Source organism: Cuculus canorus, chromosome 14 (genome assembly GCF_017976375.1).
Source record: "Cuculus canorus isolate bCucCan1 chromosome 14, bCucCan1.pri, whole genome shotgun sequence".
NCBI lineage: Eukaryota > Metazoa > Chordata > Aves > Cuculiformes > Cuculidae > Cuculus > Cuculus canorus.
The window spans coordinates 18671031-18694405 of NC_071414.1; the positions used below are offsets into that span (position 1 = coordinate 18671031).

At 43.3% G+C, this 23375-nt stretch overlaps 1 protein-coding gene across 6 annotated transcripts in view; it reads right to left on the bottom strand.

Annotated features, from left to right (window-relative positions):
- RAPGEF6 (Rap guanine nucleotide exchange factor 6) overlaps positions 1-23375 on the bottom strand; it is a 123542-nt gene that overhangs the window by 68018 nt on the left and 32149 nt on the right. For all 6 annotated transcript variants that reach the window (XM_054079422.1, XM_054079425.1, XM_054079423.1 and 3 more), the window contains exons 5-6: positions 17126-17195; positions 11545-11688 (exon numbers count right to left, since the gene is read on the bottom strand). In XM_054079422.1, the coding sequence (XP_053935397.1) occupies positions 11545-11688; positions 17126-17195 (214 nt within the window). The remainder of the gene's footprint in view (positions 1-11544; positions 11689-17125; positions 17196-23375) is intronic.

Consider the following 23375-nt stretch of genomic DNA (forward strand, 5'->3'; position numbering starts at 1 on the left):
GTAGAAAAACCCTACCGAAAGATCTGTAGGACTCGTAAGTAGTATAAAAACACAATCCATCCTAAGAGAAGGAGCGAGGGAGAGCGTGAGGGAGCGGGAGAGGGAGGGCAGAGACTGTCATCATCCCTGAAGTGATGTAAGCTTCTAAATATAGCACCGGCAATACAGAAGGAACAATAAGAAGGCTCCACGGATTCAATTTCTCCATCGCTTTCACACTACCCCAACCATCTTTTTTCAGCAGCCGTGTTAAGCACGGAAAGGTCATCTCCTATTTGCAGCAATTCAGATGTATATTGCTTATAATTCTTGCTTAAATACATTTATAGATGACAGCTCTCTCCTGCAGATCTGTGTGTCGGTGCACACTGCAGCATGATCGGCATCGCAAACAGGGACAACGCCGGCACAGGGGGAAGCCTCCTCTGCTACTGACTCAAACAAAAAGTTAATTTCTACAGTTTGATTCATATCAGGCTCCTCCCTTCCTTCCCGACACCTCATTTCGACAAGGGGTGGGGAAGTTTGGGAAGACATGCAACCCAAAAATCCCTGGTGATGAGGAGTGGATACCAACCCCAGAAGGGTTGGTTTGTGCGACTGAATCCACCCAGAGATACTGAAAGGACAAAATCCCTAAAAAACCCACAGCAAAATTTTCCAAACACATTCAGAATTTTTGCTCACTATAACATTCCTAGGATTGAGCCTCAAAACTAACATCACAGCCCAGACCTAACACAGACGTGGCTGTGATTCCCACAGCTGCCACCTGCCCAGGAATCCAGGCAGCTTCTGCATCTGGAAACTGCCAAGCCCACCAACCTATACATTGGTTTTCATCCCAAAAAAAGTTAATGTGAAAGCCAATACAAAACGTCAGGTTTTTCCTCTCCTGTTTATATAAATCTGTATGTGAAGGTAGCAGCACACCTCTTGCAAGAGAAAGGCCTCTGACCAAATGACCTTGACAATAACACATTCACTGCACAGACGAGGTTAGAAATCATTAAAATGCCACTTCCAATATTTCCTCCATAATTCTTCCTGAGGATTAACACCAACCTGGAAGCCTGAAAGCAGGAAGGGGGGAGGGATCCAACTCCACCTACCTAATCTCAAAGTTTCTCTCCAATCAAGGGGATGTGAACAGTCACCTTTCCTTTAGCAGTGGCCAGGGCACCCACCCACCCACCTTGGGCATGGCATCTCATGAACATATTCCCCCAGAAACAGACCTGTATCCACAGGCACCACGCTGCTCCTTCACATGCAGAGCCTGCACGGACAGCCTTGCCTGAGCTCCGGCGGAATCCAACGCGCAGGAATCTCAGCTGTCCCTGAACCCTGGCTGGGACCAGCCTGAGCTCGGCAATAGCATCAGCAGGGGACAACGAGGTGGGTAAGGCACTGGCAAGAGCGCTCCTGAAGGGTTTATTAGATGGGCGACTGCGGCACAGGGCACAGATTCCCAAATCTGCCATGCTGGGAAGCAGAGCGCAGACCCCAGAGCAGCTCTGCAGGGCTTCCCCTCATGAGATGAAGCATTTTAGCGTGGTGATTTCCAAACCTGTTCATTTTCTGGTCTGATCCAGCACTTACAGCCTTTAAAAATGCGAAGCTGAGTACAGACCTGGAAATTCATCACCAGCATCATTCAGACTCCCCCACCTCACGCCCTCCACCAAAAGCAAACAGCAGTGAAAGCCCAGGTATTCTCACCCGATCTGAGAAACCGATCTCAACAGCCAAAGCAAGGGCCGTACCTCCGCTTCACGCTGACAACCCATGACTATTAACCAGACTTTAAGGAAACAGAATCGAAATCACAGTGACAATACAAGCCCTGTGGCTACATTACCTCAAACTGAAATGTAACCATAGAAGAACAAAAACTTTCATGTTCAGTGATAGAAAGCAATTCTGACTTGCAAGAACCAAGTATCAACAAGGAATTCAGCTACACCAATTGTCTTGTGTAGCCAGAGGCTTCATTTAATCAACTATTTCAAGTATTTCATCTATCAAATATACCCCCATTAAGAAATTTTCCACATATCGAATGTGAAATTACAAATGCTGTTAAATGTCATTAGATAGCAATCAGTTCTATGCCAAAACCAGAGATATTCTTCGAGCTATTCTCTCGTACACATAGCGGTTTCCATGCCAAGTTTTTCAAGGAAAACAGGGCATCCAAATGCTCGTGTTATGCACTGACATTTTGTGATGGTGATTTTAACTGAAAATTGCTGAGGCTTATCATGGAATCATGGACTGGTTTGGGCTGGAAGGGGCATCAAAGCCCATCCAGTTCCACCCCTGCCATCTCAATCTCCTCTCTTCCAGCTTCAAACTGTTCCCCCTCATCCTACCCCTGCACTCCCTGATCAAGGGCCCCTCCTCACTTTTCCTGGAGCCCCTTTCAGTCCTGGAAGCTGCTCTAAGGTCTCCCCACAGCCTTCTCTTCTCCAAGCTAAGAATATTCTCAATCCCTAACTTGGTCCAGACTGAGTTGATGAGAATTCCCATATTCCAAACCAGAAAACCGTTTTGACTTGAACGCAAACCTGAAGAAACCACTATCGCAGTCCTTTAAAGAAGTCCTTCAGTGGTACGTGACAACAACTCAAACTTACAACCTTTCAGGCTAAAATACAACACGACCCCTCGCACGACTCCTTCTTTCAAAGGCACGATAAACCTAAACCCAAGGGAAAGGTTGAGTTGGCTACAAATGATAATACAACCAGGCTGCTACCCCTCAATACAGCATATTGAACAGAAACAGCCCAGATGGAAGACAGGAAATAAAAAACAGATCCACGCACGCTACCGTCTCCCTGCATGCAGGCGACCAGCTTGCTGGCTACTACCCTGTCGGTTCTCCGCAAGAAGCCACTCAATATGGCATTTCAAGAGAATGAGACAATAATGTTAGAGAAAAATGATCTGACAAAGAACTGCAATTCATATACAAAACACTCTGAAGTCCTCCAAAAGACCAAAGCGCCTTTCTTGGGCACCAGGAGCAGGTTTTTACTGTCAGCCACCCGAGTGCCACAATGATAAGCAGTGGGCACAATCCTTACACATCAGTCTCAATCTAGTTTGCATAAGAGGCTGCTAATAAAGAATTAATGACTTCGGAACTGCCACCCAACCCCTTAGGGCCCATCAAAACAGAGATTAACTCCCTGAACATGCTACATAAAATATTTTCTCAGGCATTTTCCAAGGAACTGAGTTAATTTCCACCATAGGGTAAATTTGTCTACGCAGGGCAAGATGGAGGAAGAAACAGAAAACTGATCATTGTGTGGAAAGCACAGTAATAATGACCTGAATTTTTACTTCTTGTGCATGCGAATTTGCAAAATATGTAGAATTTTTGGAAGGTGGTCCCGCCACAAGGTGCCAGAGAGCAACAACAGGCAGTACATCCCTTCCGCAGCACTGCCGGCACCAGCTTAGGCCAAGGGCTGAGCAAGTCTCTGCTTCAATCCCAGTTAACAGTGGGATGGTTTCCTCGCAAAGGAGACTCTGCTCAGGATTCGTTTCCAGAAGGTTGCAGGCTTCCTGAAAGTGCTCAGTTGTAAAAACACTGATGTCTTTGGATTGCAAGTAGAAGTGTAAAAATACCCATGCATTTGACTTGTCACACAAGCGTGCGGCTCTGCCATCTGCGGAGCACAAACCTGCGGCAGGGGTGATACAGGGCTGACGCGCACCCCAGCTTTCACCAGCACTCGAGGCAGGAGCAGTTGTACAACTAAACACTCGTCTTACTGGGACAGACAGCGGTTTAAAAAGTCTTTGAGGCGGAAGAGCAGAAAACTACAGTGTAGGCAGTGGTACGGAAAAAGACAAACAAAAAGAAAAGAGAACTTCCTTCAAGCAGCTGGAAGATACGCACGTGTTCATGTGGCAGAAATTAGTTGCTGCTTCAGCTGTACAAAAGGTGAAAGATGAAGCCCAGAAGGAAGGTGGTAACAACACCACTAGCAACTCCAGCAGCTCCCTAACAGCAAGTCCATATCTTGTTCCAGGACTCCAGCTGGCAGAGCAGGATGATGTCTGTCCACCCTGCAGGACAAGGATGCTGCATCCCAACACGGTGCCATCTCCCACCGCCACAGGCTCCCCCACAGGCCGTACGCTACCACCAGAGCTGGATTTGAGTAAATACAGGTGCTCACTTAAAATAAATCCTCCCTGGTTTCAGTCTGATGTAGTTTCATTTGTGCATCACTCTTAAAAGCTGTTAAGCAGCCGCATGTCACCTCCAAAAGGAGGCAGTTCCTGTAATTCACCATTATATCTAACTGGCTTGTCAGGTCCATAAAATCTGCAGAGGAAACTCCTGAATGTAAAGTTTTGAATAACTACAACCACTTCCAGTATAGATAACTTGAGGGCTACATGGTGCATATGCTGTTATTTTTAAAAAAATAAAATTTTAATCTGAAAACCACACGTTTTAATCAAAGGGCAGCATTTTGAACCAAGGGAATGGCAGGAAGATGCACCAGGGGAGGGTAAGGTTGGACATCACGAAAAGGTTCTTCCCCCAGAGGATGGAGGAGCACAGGCATGGCTCCCAGGGAAAGTCCCGGTGCCAAGCCTGACAATATTCCAGCAGCGTTTGCCCAACACCCTCAGACACGTGGTGTGAATGTTGGGGTGTCCTGTGCAGGGACAGGAGTTGGACTCGATGACCCTTGTGGGTCCCCCTCCACAGGACATTCTATGATTTTCAATAAGTATTTTCTTATTTTGTGTGCAGCCCATCCAAGTCGTTACTCTTTGCTCAGAGATGCTTTGGTAGCGAACAGGTGCAGTTGGATTCAATGATCTCAAAGGTCCTTTCCAACCAAATGATTCTATGAGGTTTGGGAAGCACCAGCGGTCTATAGAAGTTCCTAGGAAGAACTGGAATGCACGGCACACTTTGAGAACTGATATTTAACGACCACCATAACCAGTGACAGACCTTCAAGGAGCCCTTGACAGGAATGCTTCTGACAAAACAGGCAGGCAGAAGCCAGGCATAAAGTAAAAGATGAGCCAAGGGGGATTTGGCAGTTTCCCCCCTGCTTTCCACGGCAAAGGGCAGTCACCTCACCGGTGAGCTCAAGATACGGAGCACGGGACTCTGTGCTGGGCACCAGCAGGACCCAGCCGGGGGTGCTCCCAGCTCCAGGGAAGCCGACAGCTCTGATATCAGCTTCTAGGTCACTCCTAGCCTCATCTCCCACCTCCAAAGTCAAGCGTGGCAGTCCAACAGGAATTTTCCTTTCCAGAAAGCCAGGGCCTCCAGCCATACACGTTCCCCTTCTCTCCTCCGCCGTCGGTGCCGGGAGCCGCGGGTGCGCCTACACATCGCAGCCAGCCCTGCTGAGACACAGGCCACAACAAACCCCAAGTCGTCTGCTCAGGAAGTGAAGGCGCTGCAGACGCAGCTTCTTTTTGGCCACAGAAGCAAGAAAAACACTGAAAATGGCAGGAGGCCAACAGCGCTGCCAAGGAGTGGCTGCGCAGAGGGGCTTTTCCAGCGGGGCTGTGCGGCCAACGGAGGCTCCTGCACACGCGGCAGCCCTCGGGCACGTTTGCCCTGCGAGCTGGGATCCCACCAAGGCCATGCAGAATTGGAGATGGAGATTAGAGCAGAGAAAATCCTCAGACTGTAAAAACAGTGTCAGGAAGGAGGAATTTGCATTATCTCTGCATCACACGACTCCTCCAGCAAACTATCAATGACATCACGCTCCGTACCCACTAAGCACGCAGCAAGACTCACGGATTTCAGCAAGACCCACATTTTCTTCTAGTTAATAAGGCTAAAATTCTGTCAAGCATCTTTTAAAAGCATCAAGAACAGGATGCGTGGACACAGCCCCATTAAAAGGCAACAAACTGCAAAGGGATCCATCCTCCAGCTCCAAACAGGTGATTTTAGCCACTCACAGATCAGCCCCAGCCTCACTAAAAGTCACCAATATTCAAGATAAACAGATGCCACTGATGCTGCATCCAAGCTTCACAAAGGCAGCTGCAGGCCTCCTGGAAGCCAGCCTTAGTTCTTTGAGATCAATAAAGGGTACCATTTCAGCAAATTTACCTGGTAGTTAAAAATAGACTATAAAAAAAAACCATAGTGTTTTATAGCATTTAAAAGGAAAAGGCTTAGTGACAGTGAAGAACCTAATGGGTTTGAGCCAGTATATTGAAACGTGACTTAACTTTCTAAATTGTGAGATACCCCACGCCAGCTCCAGCCCCTGACAGGATTACATTAAGTAATGATCAAAGAACAAGAAACTTGCCACTCAAGCAGTCTTCAGTGACAGACTTCTCTGAAGATAAATGCTTTTACAAGGCTCTGAGAAAATTTTTACATGATGCAAGTATTAAGATACTGTCCGTAAAACTTAATATTCTAATAAATCTTTTAAATCTCATCATCCTCTTACAGGAATTTAAAAAAAAAGTAAATTTGCATCTCTGAGAAAGGGGATTACCGCTGGAAGTTTGGTCCTGATTTATTTGTTTTGTTCTACAATGAACTAACAATTGAAAAAAATCAAACTGCTGTCACAACCCCAGGGGAGCACGCGTTACATCACACACGTGCTGCTTTCTGAAATACAAAATTCTTCATTTGGAAAAAATCACAGAGAGAAGGGAAAAAAATAGAGTTAGGTAATAAATTAGTAAAAAGCATACTCAAATGATAAAAGATTTGAGCTCACAGGTTTGATAGTCATGTCAAAATTTGTATCAAACCCCGTCTGGTTTTGACCACTGCAAGAAATGCGAGTGCAACACTTAGTGTCTAAGGTGGGTTTTTTTCAATTGTAAATATAAATAATTGAACCATTTACTTTCCAATTGCTTGTTCCAAGACCAAAAGAGCAATCTAACTTTTATAAACCATCAGAACTACCAGCAAACACTTTCTCCTATATCTGTTCAGTCTAGTTTAGGCACAAAAGGTCACTAACTTCAGTCTAGTTTTGGCATAGAATTTTGGGACTCAGCTCAACAACAATCACCATAATTACTTTTTTCTTTTGTAATTTAAATGAAAAAAAAAAATAGACTTGCATTACTTATTGGGCTGAGAACCAGACTAAGAACTAGAAATTATGAAGTATCTCTATCTCACTTGTGGTAACGCCCCATTGCATGATCCTGGTTCCTGCCTGGATTCTTATCGCCATTACAGACAGTAATGAGAGAGATATGCAGTCACACTAACTGATAAGATTTGAAGGAAGAGCAGGCATAATTAATACCGACGGCACATTTCTTTCTAACCCATTACGTCTATGCAAGAGCTTTCTCATAATGACTCTTGTCTCCCTTTCCCCCAGGTCAGAACATCTCTGTGGCCGACATGCAAGATGCAGAGAGTCAGCAAGTGGCAAAAATGGAAAAGGCAACAGGGGCCAGAAATGTCCTGGGATAAAGAGCTCCCCTGGGATCATGGGGATGCTCAGACCTCCCCAGATAGACACCTGAAACACCTGCCACACCGGCGCCCCTTCCTCCATCGCTTTGCAGGCAGCAGTGCTGTTTTGATGAAAAAAAAAAAAAACCAAAAAACCCTTTGAGAAGAGTTTTGCCAAATACACATTTATCCTCAGCATCCGGCCAGCCAGATACACTGTAGATGGGTTAAAAAACAGTGCCTGCAGAACCTTGACACGGCTGCTGGGTACCTCTGCAGGGGGAAGGCAGCCCCCAGTCATTCACCCACCTCACGAGAGCGAGCCAGGCACATGTTCTTGCATATGTATGGTGAGAACAAACTCACATCACCATGCACTTTGAAGAGATAAACAGAAATATAAACCTGTTCAGTTTGAGTCAGAAGAACGAACGTTGTCAGCATACGTTCACTGTGCCTTACTGGAAGAAATAAACAAAAAAAAAAAAAATCCAAGTTTAAATACTTATTGTGCAGGAGAGCAGTGCTCTTGGGAATAGCATTGCTCTAGAACCACAAAAACATAGTAAAGGAGTGTAAATGGCAACTCCTTCACCAAGGAAACCAACCAGATGATCCACTCTTAACATTAGTTCATTCAAGAGTGGAAAAAAACAAAATCTGAAGATACCCACGGTAATTTGTGTGTCATCTATCCTGGAGATACACAGTTGAATCTAGGCTTTCTTACTTAGTTGAAGTACTAGGGCTCTCTTATGTAAGTAAGCGGCATAAGGGAAAGGAAGAGCTTTGAAAATGGTAACAATCATTTAAAATATTACTTGAAGTATTTGCATACAAATCTTTCACAGCCAACCACAAGGACTTATACAGGATGAGTCCCAGCTATAACGAGCAGGAAGCTCCATGTGAGGAGCAGATATGAGCTCATGTCACAACCTAATGGATAACGTTTTACAGAAACAAAGATTAACCTTAATCATGAACACTAATTGCAGTATATTTACTGCACAGATATTTACATTTTAAGGAGTTAACGGAGGTTGCACAGGTAATTCCCCTTAAAAGCAAACACAAGAAATCTTCTATTTAATCATGAAAGGAAGAATTCTGAGCTGGCAGAATACTTACAAGAACTGAGTTTCCTTTAAAATCAGAAAACTACCTGTGTCCAAGAGCTAAGGCCTTTAAAAAACCTAAACACTGTCACACTGAGTACTCCAACATCACGGCACTGGAGCAGACTGGAGTCCCTGCAGCCTGGCTGAGGGCACCGAGCCCCCCCCAGGCTCACAAAGGGTCCATCAGGCTGCATTCAGCAACTGTCAGGGAACATGGAGCGAGTGAAACCCAACACTGCGCTCATTCATCAGCCTTGTGCCAAAGAGGAAATCTGCTGGCCAGTTTGTAAACAGTTTTCCCACTCTGGCAGAAACATTACTGCAAGTTCTTGTCAAATTAAAGTTCCTTTCAACAAGCCTCCTTGTTACCCGGCCCGTTCTCAATAGGCTGACGTGAAGGGTTACACTATTGAGCTCTGTTTTCAAGACCATTAGCAGCCATCGGCCATGTGTGACGGCACCCATACAGGTAAGAGTTAAACCTCAGCACAGAACAAATCACATCCCAGAAAGATTCATTATTTTACCAGATTGAAATGAAAAAAAAATATAAGCATTCCATTTTTATTTACCTGTCAAACAGGCAGCTGGTTACTGTGTTTTGATTTCTTAGTCATCTGTGCAGTTACAAGCGACTTTTCGCTACACCAAGCACTGCAAATATGACACTTTCCAATTAGGAGCTTACAGCCTGCAACGCAAGGACTGGTGTTTCAATGCAGACTGCGAAGAACTCAACAGCTTGCAGATTTTCTACCAGAGGTGGTTGTTTCACTCCTTGCCACCTAGCAGTGTTAACAGTACTCTGTACATACTCCTAATTAAACAGCATAACAGAATGTGCTGTTGATTTAGGAAGTTTGTATCGTTTCCCATCAAATGCCGATTGAAAGACACATACTCATAAATCTGAGTAAGTCACTTGGTTTACAACAAGAAACTATATGTGCAGAAACACACACATGCACTGTGTGGTTGGCAACACAAAGAAATCAACACGAAGATAAATCCTAACAAGGACATAATTTGTTGACTAATCACAATCCTGCAAGTATACCCCACTGACTTCTTGCATTGATAACTGGTAATCATTGGAAACATTCCAGAAGCCGTATAACTTCATCTTTCTTAGACCAAAGATGCCAAGACATGAATCTGCTAGAATTGGTCCAGAGGAGGCCACGAAGATGATCTGACAGCTAGAGCACCTCTCATACGAGCACAGGCTGGGAGAGCGGGGGTTGTTCTGCCTGGAGACAAGAAGGCTCCAGAGAGACCTTAGAGCATCTTTGAGGCCTGAAAAGGGCTCCAAGAAAGCTGGGATGGGGCTCTTGATCCTGGAGGGCAGGGACACAATGAGGGGAACAGTTTTTAGCTGAAAGAGGGGAGATTGAAATGAGACCTTATGAAAAAATGTTTTCCTGCGAGGGCGGGGAGGCCCTGGCCCAGACTGCCCGGAGCAGGGGGGGCTGCCCCATCCCTGGAGGGGGCTTGGAGCAACTGGTTCCAGTGGGAGGTGACCGTGCCCAAGGCCAGGGAACTGGATGGGCCTTGAGGTCCCTTTCAATCTAAACCATTCCACGGTTCTGAGTCCTTCCCTCTGTGCCCTCCCTGGCGAGCTGCAAAGGCAGTGTAAGCACTGGCTGTTCATGGGATTCTCTTCTTCTTATCCCTGAAGTCTGAGGATTGTTTTCCACGTACTTATTCATTGTCACAAACATCAGAGCGAGAGACAGATTCTGTCCTGCACAGATTGCAATTTAATTCCTAATAAAGCCTCATGCACGACTGCCCAGAGCACGAGGATCCAACATCTCACTGCGTCAGTAACTAACTCAGATGACTTACTAATGATAAAATCCAGCACATGCGACAGCTCTTGAAACGAGATGGCAGAGGATGTTAAACTCCAAGCAGCACATTCTCTTCCTGTCACAGCAACACAAGCTTTGCTGCTTACAAGACAAACACCCCAGCAGCCTCTGCTCAGACATGCTAAAGCTGCGGAGAGGCTGAAATCACCAGCTGCGATCCTCCAGCCACCAGCATGCAAATAAACAGCAGTTTATTCTGAAACAGAGGAAATCTTTTAACTTAACTCAGATACCTTGCAGTGTTATCAGTCAAGAGAGGCTTTGTACCTTTTGGGGAGATGACAACAAAGATGGGGAAAAAGAGGTAGAAAATGGATTTGCTTTTTTCTTTGCTGTGCATGAAGACTACTCAGAGTTTGTGCACTCCAACATTAATACCGCTATTTAAACTTTGATTTTCAAGGCAAATCAAAGTATCCAGAACAATTATTTTCAATGAAATAATTAGTCTAGATCACATGTAGATCCTGCTACCAAGCAGGAAGTCTGTATGTGGAAAATAATGTTAGAGAGAAACCTTCATAAAAGCACTGTGGCCTTGAAACCACAGCTGTACATGCCTCCACACAGCAGCAATGAGATAGTCTGTGATGTTGTTTAAGACTAGCAAATAAGTTGCCATTACTCTTTTTGATGCTTGAATTGCCACAATACTATTTTTAAGCAAGGAAGCACAACCAAGAGCAACAACAGCGTTAATACTTTATCAAACTGCATTCGTGGTTGACTCAAGTCCAAACTATGCTTCAAATTTATGAAGGAAAAAAAAGAACAGCACCAATTCCCACATTTTGCCAAAAGAACTCCAGGTAAAAGAAAACGCAAAAACAACCAAGAATGACCATTTCTCCACCCAGCAAATTTATTTATTTATAGTGCTCAACTGAAAGCCCCTAAACCAAAAAAAAAAAAATCTGTTTTCTAACTCATGCCTGAACCTTCACTTCCACCGATCACGTTCAAGTCCAAAGCCTTCTACCTCTACGTGTTCTCACACATGACACACAGACTGTTCCACTGCACCAGCTCTTCTCAATAAAACAAAACGCCAGTCACCACGATGCCACAGAGGTCCCATGACGGAGGGCAGACTCACCGACAGGTAACTGCTGGCATCCACGTTGTCAGTAATGGTCTGACGCTCACCCCTCTGGTTGATCTTCCGAAACCTCCGGCGGGACTGCCTGAGCGGGACTTCTCTTTGCAAGATGTTTTCCTCATTGTCTTTGGAGTTCTCCACCTGAAAGACATGTTCAGGCTCCTGGTTAAACATCCAATTCTTCCATATCACTGACAGCCGGTGGAGCCGTATGAAGCTCATGAGGAAGGAGCAACCATGAGTTCAGAGCGGTTAGGCTTTTCTTGAGAAAATGAGTGCAGACGTTTCGGAGAAACACGGCTGCGTGTCTCAGAACTACGTTATTACAATGAGCTAGAGGCCACAGCTTCCTTCCAGGAAACAGGGTTTTTTTTTTAAAAAGTAGAAAAGGCACACGTATCCTCTAACCTTGTCACAGAAACCCTTTTATACCCACACATATCGCACAACACCAGTTAGACACTGCTCGGTTCAAGTGCATCTTCAACCCAGAAGTTAATGTTTCTTTGAGTATTTACAGTCTGGCAAAGGCTCTGAATAATATCCTGGTTTTATCTGTATAATTTTTAAAAACATAACTTATTCTGAATACCAGTCACAGCTGAACAACTTGAAATATGCCAGCTTTTTATAACCAGCTACTTCCCCTATGTCATACCAACTTCTGTTTGCTTCCAGCAGATTATGAAGAAATAACTCAAACTTCATTAATAGCTTGATGTTAAATATCATTTGTGACTAAACATTAAGAATTAGGTAAATTTATCTTGTTGATAAAAGCCAATATGAAGCCTTTTTATCTCACTAGTTACAATTCCTTTTTTCTATAAACAGCAGTCCCATCCTTTCCCATTTCCTTTTGATGTTTTGGAAAAACATCTAGCAGGAAGCAGCACAGACGCAGGCAAACAGGCTGCAGCCGGGCCAGAGGCTCCTCTACAACACATTCACTGTATTTCTGAGGGCGTTTCTGCTGTCCTCAATGATGGGCTTTTCTCCTTCAAAATTTAACTTGAAAATCCCAAATATCAGAATTCAGTACCAAGACAGGAGAAGAACCTCTGTGTGGTTTTATGCAGCCCTCGCATCACATACTTAGGTTAATCACCTCCAAATTAAAATACAAAAGGTATAACGAAATGGAAACCAGAAAGACTTAACAGACAAGAACAAGAAAGTAACCAAAAAAACTAAACCAAGAGAAAAGCAAGATCACAGGTACTTTCCACCTCGCTTTTTCCAAACAGCTACCTCTGTCTGAGGGCAGAGGAAGGCACGAGCAGCTGCACTCGCCTTGGGGGTTATCTTTATTTCCATAGAGAAAAATATACATTGACAACATCTGTTAAAGACATAAGAGCTATAAAAGAAGAGTGAAGCTCCACCACAGTGCTGTCAAAAAGAGAGCAAAGTTCCCCCAGCCAGGGACAACCACACTTATGAATTCATGAGAATTCTCCTACCTGTTTACAGAGGCACAGGACACATAAGCAAAGATATCAAGTAGCAGTGCTGCTGTAAGCACAGTGGCGTAAGGATTTAGAACAAATACAAGGCATGCAGGCAGATTAAAAAAAATAAACCTTTTTAAACAGGCCATTTAGTATCAACAAAAAAATAGTTAGGTGCTAGATTTGGAAGCCCTTCACCTAGCATAAAACATGGATTTCTAGCTAGCAATAATGTTGCTCTCCAATTATACAAATGGCTTCCAGCAGCAAGGAGGTTTGGGTTTGTAGAGTTGGTCTACTGAAGAGCCTAAATCATGCTGACTTCATTTTTAATTTTTCTGTGTGCTACAGTGGATGAGATTAATCCAATAAATGCATTATTTCTTTTTTTTTTTTTCCTCTAGGTTCAGTTTCATAGGGTTACAGAAACTACACCAGACTAACCTGGACACCGAGGACTCACGGAAGCGGCCAGACAACACCTCTTCTACTGAGGGCCTTTATTATCAAGGAGTCCCAAACTCAACAGGCATTTTTAAGACATAAGGTAAAACAAAGACTTAGAGTTGTGGAAGCAAAATAATTTTAACTGAAAAGACATGAGCATAAATACACTATTTGTTGTCACAAAGACAAAACAATGCACTGCTAGTGGAAACTCAGACACTGAAGTCACTCACTGCCCTTGGCTAAAACCTCCATCAGAAACCCAGAAAAGACCCCAAATCATGCAGCTTCCAGTTCGGTACTCCCAGCACCACCAGTATTTTGAGTCCAGCTGACCATCGGGCTGTTCATGCTCATCATTTACAAGAACATATATAAATGGGTTTGACACGCTGGGCGCTAAGAGGACAGGCAGGGCTCCCTTGCTCTGCTCGCTGCTCAGCCCTGCCTTCACCTGGTTGCAAATAAAGATTGCTGTTGGCAGAGAGCACACCCAGCGTCCTCGTGCCACCCTAAGCAGGATCAATGCTCTCGGGGAGAAATCCAGCACCTCCATGGAAGCTGGGCTGTGCTGCAGGAGCCACTGCACAGGACCAGGCTGACCGAGTGGGCTCCCAGGTCTGATGCAGACCGCTGCCCCGCTGGCTTCTTCCTACCATGGCATTTTCTATACTTACCAAGGTCAGAATAGGGTATTAACTGGCCTGTTTCTAATCAAGGGCGTTGTTTTATTAACCTTGAGTGCTGGTGGCAGCAGAACTCTCCCAGCCAGCTTCACCCACAGCGCTCGCTGCACGCAGAACTTGAGGAGGATTCCAGTACTGCCCTCAATTTATCTCAGCAGTCTGTGTCAGCAATGACATATTTTCCACCTGCAAATATCACACTTCTCTACTGAAATCTTAAGCTTATACCTGAACAAGAAAACAAAAGCACCAATGAACAACAGAAAGGACACGGGTACACCGAGATACGCTGCAATTCTGGGCCATTTTGATACATGATAGATGGATGTATTATTAATTCAATTGATTGCTCAGCCGCCAAAAATATGAGCTACAATGCCCATTCACACACTGTTATCCTCGTTAACTTAAGCTGACCACATTTTATGACCTTTAAAACAGGTCAGTTCCCAGAGGATTCCCACTACAAAACTGATTAACATTCTAAAAAGAAAGGGGCGGGGAGGGAAGAAATCAGTCAGCAGCGCAGGACAATGGTGTTCTTCAGCTACACTGCAGTAGCTAATTCCTTTGCTCGAGATAAATATTCATTATGTATTAGACCTCATTAGTATGTTGCAAATTAAAAAAAGAAGAGCGATCAAATAAAAGAATTAAGATAAATTAATAAGAGTTAATCAGGGAAATGAAACTCAAGTACACCTTGTGTCAGTGCAGATCATTAACAAGGTACATGCCACCAAGCTGATGCTTTTTCTCACTTCATTTGAAGCCCTACCTAGAAAACTGACAGTTAACAGTACCTTTAGCTACGTTTACTTGTAAAACATGAACATAGAAATAATGAACAAACAACTTTGTACTTTTAATTCTCTGGTTTTTTCTATAGAACAAATATACTGAACTGCCAGAGAAGGATTCGGGATACTTTCAGGTGTCTCCACAGCCTCTCTGGCATTCAGCCACAACTACAGAAGACTCCAGAAGTTTGAAACACAGAGGAGGGTTGTCCAAGCTGCGCCTTTGTCTCCAGGACAACTCAGCAGCATTTGACATTGCTGATCTGGCCAACGCCAGCTTCTCCAAGGATACTGACAGTGCGTTCCTCTGAAACACTCAACCCCATTGTGGCTACTCAAGTGACACACACCCAAAACATTCCATTTTTCTCACAAAATGACTTAATAAGGCACGTTTCTCTGCAGTGGCACATACTGCATAGAAGCTATTCTTTTATTAGCATCCTCTTGTATCTTACTTTTTTCTCTACAACAACAGTGATGACCAAAGATGGGTGCAGGTATTTCTTAGGAATTTCCTAGGATCATGTATCTTGCCCACAGAATATATTTCCTGTCAGCTTGCAGATGTGCTTGCAGCAAGTGCGTCCCCAGGCAGCTGAGGCGCTGCGCCTGCGTGCTCCCGGCTGCTCCCGCTGCCACCGGCATCACCGCCCGCTTGGTTTCCAGAGGACACACTAGCAGGCTTGGTGTTGTCTGCAGCACCGCTTATAGACGTTATGAGCCGTGCAGCTGGCCTGTTAGTGAAATGGGCCCAAACAGACCAAGTAGTTCTCTCTGTTACACCAACTGGAAGTATTAGAGATTCAAAAGGTTTGTGTATGGTTGGGTAAGAATGCGTTGATCATCCTGCGCTGCCAGGTGCCCAGAGTGTTGAGGTGCCGGGCTCAGCACAGGCGTGCTCAGTGCACCGAACCCTCGGCAGCAGCAGTTCACAGGCAAAAATGCAAAGCAGCAGTTGCAAACCAGAGCTCCCGGGGCATTCACGTGACACGGCTGCATGCATCATCACCCAAGCGGTCCTGGGGCATCCCTCAAGGCATAAATCTCCCCCCAAACTCCAGCTTTGAGAAGAGACTGGATAATTGGGAATACACAAATGAACTATTTCACTCCAGAGGACCGAGGCAGGCTTCTCGCACTCTTACCTGCATTTACTTTGTGACATGGCAGAATGCAGGTTAAAACATCTGCTGCAGCAAAGAGCCTATTAGTGATACTATTAAACAGACCAGCAGCAGACTGACGCTGCATGGGAAGAGTGGCACAAGCACACTCGGTACAGGACATCGCTGACATCCACAGCTCTCAGTGTACTGTGGAAACCTCTCTCTCATACAAGCTAAATATTCACTTGAATGAGTAGATGTCATCAAATATTAGTTTAATGCTCCTGTATCTACCGAAGGAAGCCGAATCAATGCACTTTGGAGATCTAAGCCTGCTTAACAGACACGTGGCTTCTCAGCTCCATCAGTAACATCTCACAAGATCAAAGCTAAAAGAGAGCTTCCCTATCCCCAGCCACACTGCTAGGGTAGAACACTACGGAAAAGCTGTCCAGCTATTCCAGAAGGATGCTGGCAGTGTGCGTACATCAGCTAGGAGGGGCTGAGTTACAATCCATAAGCACATACAAACTTGATACTAAGGGTTCTGAAGAAGCAGAAGGAAACTTGGACAAGGAAAAGGTTGATGAGAACTAAGCCGAAAATGTTAACCTCCAAGTCTGGCCAAGCACTCTGCTGTTCCTTCTCCTCTTACCTAAAAGCCTTTACCCTGTGTGGAACTGCAAAGGCAAGGAGTAAGAGAGCCTTTCCTACCAGCCCCAGCACGGCTGGCGTGGCCAGTATAAAGCAAGAAAATGGGGGGAAGGGGTGTAAATAAAATATTCAAGATAGCGGCCTCTTGTTGCCTGACTCAGGAATGCTCAACTCAGCCATAGCTGGTAGGCTTTTGAAACTCAAATAAGCATAATTTCAGAAAGAATGACCTAATCATCATCATCATTTACCCATCTAGATTAAATTTACATAGCTATTGCTGGTACGATAGCAGCCATAGGTATAATTGAAATCAAGGCAATTCTGCTGCAATTTTATAGAACACTTTACAATAAGCTTTCTGCTATAAAACAGGAAGAATTTGCTGAAGCCAGCAATAGATTTAAATACATTTGAAAAATCTGTCTTACCACAATCATTTCTGAAGGCTCCAATATGATACATTCGCATCCTCGTTTTCCTCCAGACTGCTTGCCAAAACTAGAGTGGGATGGGAAAAAAAGCAAACAAGAACGAATGAGATGAACAGCCTATTTTACCTTTTCAGTAATAAAAATAATTGGCAATGGTACATGTTGCAATAGCCTTAAAAACAAAAAAAGACAAAGAATAAATAATGAGACCTATTGTGTGATAGATAGAACCATTATGCTAATGTTTTAATTTACTCAGCACCTCTCATCACTGCTCTGTAAAGCCTAAATATAGTGTTCTTTTGTAAAATCATTACTTGCAGATACGCAAAACCACTCGCAATGCATTTCAATGTTGACAAGAAAACATTACTAAATTTTAATTAAGCATTAAACAGGCTTTATAAAAACAAATAGACATAAATTCCAACAACTCCAAAGCACTTCTTTGCATGCAGCATTTTTAATGAGAGTTCCCTCAACTCCACGATGGCCCTTCATCATCTCAGCAAATGGGAGGACTGAGAACCTCTTCTCTAAAACTTGAGCCTTAGCTTGTGACATCTGTCTTTATCTTTGAGAAATATGAAACACAAGCACAACAAACTGTGATGGGCAGTGTAATACAGCAACTAAGGCAATGTGATGTACCTCAGCTGACAGACTCTAAAAGGAGACTTCCTTCAGGACAACCAAGAACAGAGGCCACTTTGAGGGGATCAGCTCTGGAGAAGGTACCATACAAGCAGATCTGACAGGGCTGGACCTGCCAGTAAAACAGAACTGAGCCAGATACTGCTGTGGGCTGAGAGTGTTACAGACCAATAACCTCTTAAATCACTTAATTTGTGACTTGTAGGAGCACCTGGAATTGAAAATACATGGCTTCACATATTAAGTTTAAGTTTGTCTTCACTACAGACCTGTTAGCTCGAGTTAGGTATGCTCAACCTACACCGCTCAACCGAGCTGGAGTGAAAGCAACCTCATACGGATGTAAAATTAGAAATAAAAACCCACTGAATTACCAGCATGGTGGTGGGATTAGCAGTTCAGTAGTTGTAGCTGCTGTGCTACAAACCTGGACTGTCAACAGCAATCACGTTTCAACACGTATCAGCAGGTGAAATAACTGAAGAATCAGTTAACTCAAAGCAGAGACTATGTGTGAATTAAAAGGAGGCGAAGACAAGTGAGGAGACAAATCCTACAAAAGTGGGTCAGCTCCATCTGTTTCCACTAAGGTTACATTTGGAACTTCAGCCACAGAAAACCCTGGGAGTTACATACACAGTCACCTCTGCAGCAGATACCTATGGAAACACCACTGCCTCGGAGAAAATGTTTCAAAGACTTGTGCTGATAAACCAGGTGTTTGGGGAGTACACAAAACTCGAGGGTGCTTGCGTTTTCAGGGAAGGAGTTTAGGCAACTAAACCCAAAAAGTCATTGTAGCTAGGTGGGTGCTGGTCTCTTCTCCCAAGTACAGGATGGGAGGAAACGGCCTCGAGTTGCACAGGGGAGGCTTAGACTGGATATCAGGAACGATTTCTCTACTGACAGAGTGGTGAAGCACTGGCAGAGGTTGCCCAGTGAAGTGGTAGAGGCACCATCCCTGCAAGGGTTCAAAAAACGTGTAGATGTGGCACTTGGGGACAGGATTCAGCAGGCACAGGGGTGCTGGGCTGACAACTGGACTTGATGACCTCAGAGGACTTTTCCAACCTTAATGATTTCATCATTCTATGATGAACCATGCAGTTATTCAAGTGAAGCTTCAGATTATTCCAACAAAGAAATTATTGGTGTTAAGAAAGTATTACAATTAACAGAGGCACAGCAGTTTAAACTGTCAGGTTTGATTTTGCTAATGGTCTCCTGAAAAAAAGAATTCTTTAATTTTATATTATTGACACGGACTCATAAACGACAAATTAAATTCTCACCCCGTGTTATAGCAGCCAGAGAAGACCAAGCTTCACACTGAGAACTGGCATTTTCACACATCTATAGTAAGCAACTCGTAGCTAAAATTTTCATGCCTTCTTTCATGCTTTTTCCACACAGCATCTGACGCAGGCGTGACACTCTTCTGCATTTGCCATATACCAAACGGAATGGCCAAATTATGCCAACTATTACAACAACGTTAATTTAGTTCAGAAAATACAGAACTGTTCTTTTCCATGGAAGCTCAATGCAAGCTCTGACCTCGAGGTGAACTGAAATTCCATGTTATGATTTCCCCACAAACCAAAATCCAGAGGGAACCCAACTTGGCTACGGTATCATTTGCAATTACAAAAGAAAAGTTAAACCATTCTAATTCTATTCCATAGAATAGAAAACTAAAGATGATAGACTTTCATCCCCAACGAAAATTCTAGAGCAATTATGTGCACCTGGGAGTTTCAGGTTTTGCAGCTTTTCAAATAAGCAGAAATAATCATTATCAGGTTTATCACAAAATAGATTACTACTCTCACTGTATCTCCAGCAGTCAGAAAAAGCTACAATTTTCTGCCGAAGGTTGTTCAAGCACGGTGCTTTTATTGTATAAACAACAAGGAGGTTCAGGGAGGGTTGTTTTCTTTTTGTTTTGTTTTACATAAACACATCCCTGAATTTCAGCTCCTGCTTATGTTGCAACATTTGCTAATTAAGTAATGGCAGTAAACAGTAACGCTAGGGAAAAGGACACCGCCTGTAACAAAGGTCAAGCTCTTGGCACTATCATTTCTGGTCCATAAAGCACTTTACAACAACCAAACACTCAGAAAAGGATTACGTTCCAAAGACAAAACCCACCCTTCTAATCCTAAAGAATAAACTACTCATATTTACAAGTCAATAGGTCAAGTTTAATTATTTCCTGCTGCGCATCCCAGGATGTTTTATCGATTATACAGAGCTCCTTTACAAAGCGGAGGCGTGAAATGGGTTTTCCCCCAGCCATAAACACCACCATATTTTAAAAATGCCAATTTTAAACATTCTCCTTAATTAACGTGCCCAACATGGTTTAAAAACATGGATTTTTGTAATGACTTATTCCTTACTTTTCTCTGGAATACAAATGTGTGGCCTCTCTATCATTTCAGAGAAGGCTGACATCATAATATTCCCCTAACCTGTCCATTTCAATCAAGGCTTCAGAACGATGCTTATCCTTAATTGCCTTGTAAAATTACACAATGAAATGTTTAGAATAAACAGAAACTCAGCCCTGAAACCATTCATCAGGGAAGACTCCTTCTTCTGTAGTAACATCCACTAGTGTTAATAATGGGCAACAAGAAAATATCATTAGCAAATATGTTAGCAAAGACGTACACGCCTTTGTCTCACTGACAGAAGGTGGCAATGTACAACATTTGTCATAATTATTTTAAACTAAAGACCATTAATCAACATTACAGTTCAAATATTTGCTTTCTTGGTGTACCGTCATAGAATTAGAGCCTTAACTAGTCAGGCAAATGCGTTAGGAAAAAAAGAAAACAGCCAGAAGCGGAGCGCAAGCGCTTCCAAGGGAACGAGAGAGAGAGGAGGCAGCGGTGAAACAGTCCCAGAGTCACTGAAATCTGCTTTGAAGTGGTGGTGAAAGTCTTCCTGAGAATTTTAGGTAATCAGCAGTTACTTTTTCTTTTTTTTTAAGAAATAATTTGAAGCATTAAATTAATTAATAATGAGCACTGTGACAGTAAAACAACAGAAGAATTAGGGTTCAGAGTCACCCAGTCATATATAGTATTAAAACTGCCACCTTGAAGTTAATAAATATTTACGTTAAACAGATTAACTATACAGGACAAAGGGATGAAAATGCTTAAGAGATTAATTGATTTCAGTATTGTACATTTGGAAATGGAAAAGGCTAAGTTGAACAAAGCTTTGGAAATGGAAGACACAAAATCCTGTTTGGAAGGACAAGAGCAAGCTTTTGTGCAAAGTATTCTTCTAAAGGAGAAGGAACTTTTCAGTGACAACGGGCTGCACAGATGAGTCTTTCTAGTCAGATGTTGAACATGCAGTCAACCCTAAAATACATTCCTCCTCAAAGAAGGGAGCTCAGAGTTGCACATTTAACTCAAAGAGATAGGGCTATCTTTTCTTCTGGGACTAACCCATCCTCTGCTGTGAAACCAAGACCATGTAGCATTGTTTGCAAAACCTGCCATTCCTTCATCTTTCAGCACTGCTCACCCAACTCAGCACGTCAAACCACCACATTCCCACAAGACCATGACCATGGAAGTCACTCCACAGGGCCAGGTTTGCTCCCTGGAAAGGTCCGATCTGACAAGCTCGTTTCAGCTGGCATTAGGACCTCTGCTACCAAACCACCACAGCAGCTTCTCCAACCATAACACATCCCGAAATGTCAAGTCCTCTTGATGCCTTATGTGGTGAGATGTGGAAGAAAAGCAGGAAAGCCTCACCAAGGTACAGCCGGTTACATGCGCTTCAGTGCTTTCAAGCAGAGTGGGACAAATAATCCAATTAAGAATTTAAACTAATACAAGTGTTGAAAGTGTGAGAAAATATGAAACTAATGGAAACCAAGCTCTACTCAAAACACAGTAAACACTAAGGCAAATGACATACTAAAAAAGCATAACCATAAAGTTATAAACAATCCAACAGCTACAATTTTGCTTGATCTGCATATTTAATCACACATATTTTAACAGGGTCTTAAATTTAACACCATTAGTCCATAGCTTCCCACTGTCGGGAGCCCAGAAAAGTCAGTACTATAAGCTAAATTATGCTTTTTCTATTTATAATTCTATCATACGCTGTCACTTAATATTTCTCTATTACATCTACGTCATTAATTTCCAGACGCTCACTGGCTTGCAACACTGTCATGGGAAAAAATGTCTTCCTCATACGAAAGGCTGCTTTGTTTACCCTGGATTTATGGACGCTTCATTTGCAAGAAACCTTGTTTTCCTCCTGATTCACTGCTATTCATAATTAAAAATACTTAAGCAATTACATCAAGTGAGAAAGGAATGTAGAACTGTAATGGTGTCAGACTCCCACCCCAATGGGTGCTCAGGGCACGGGATCAGCCGTTTCACCCGGTTCATCCAGCCCTTTTCCACATGATTTGCTAATACAGGGAAAACCCTCCCCAAATGCAGAGCTGAACTCCAAAATCTTAAGCGTGCAAGTACCCGAGTACATGCACGGCTTGACCGCCGCACGGGACGGGTCAGAATTGTTCCCTGAAGGCTGCCTTTGCTATCTGAGAACATTCCAGTTTGCAAACTGGAACTCATGCCCACTCCCCAAAACATGGGCATTTTACTGTCACCTAACAGCATAAAAAGAAGGCTTGAAAAATTCTTTAAGGCACTGGAGCAAAGCAAACTACCTATAAGAGACTCTAAGATATTTTTAACATAATAAATAACTCTTTAAATAAGATGTAAGCAAACATTTAGAGCTCTGTAAACACAAATGTTAAAAACGCTCACTATCCAGCTGTTACGCAACCTCAAATACATCTGGAATTTCAAGACTGACAAATTTAAGGAACAGCAATCACATTTAACTTGAGAATTTCTTGATATCAACAAGCTGAAGTTACTCCTTACTGATGGTTTCTCATTATGCAATACTCAAAATGCAGTACAACTTTAAAGGTAAAAACACAGCCTGTGCTGCAGAGCTTTCAGCCTACAAACAGATGGAGACCGAGACTGAAAGCCTTATTATTTGTTTGAACACTAATTAGCAGACATCTTCAAATTTACAATATTCTACTACATCCTGAAACAATATTTTCAGATATTTCTCGCATCAAAGCTTCCAATGATGCGATGTCAGAAATGTCACAATTTATTCTGGATTTTCCAAGAACTGTTAAATCATAACATTATCCTGGCTACAGAAGTTGGTATCAATGGTTTTACCAACAACTGCAGGTAACTCTGCAGCACGACTCGGCACTGTATTACACATAGGACTTTTAGGAACATAAAGATGAAGACAAATTGTACTTTTTGTCACTGCAAAGTGAAGCCCGTGACCCCACGCGTCCAGTAACCTGGCCAGATTTCTCCAGTGCAAAACCATTTTGCATGCAAGTGCACAACTTGGCCTGGAAGAAACCAGATGCTTAAGGAACAGACACGCTGTTCACTTGTTTTTTTCACAAGTCAGGGCTTACAAGCATTTCATTTTTCCTCTCCTCAAAGAGCCCAAAGCAGTTGTTCCAGCAAACATCCAGGAC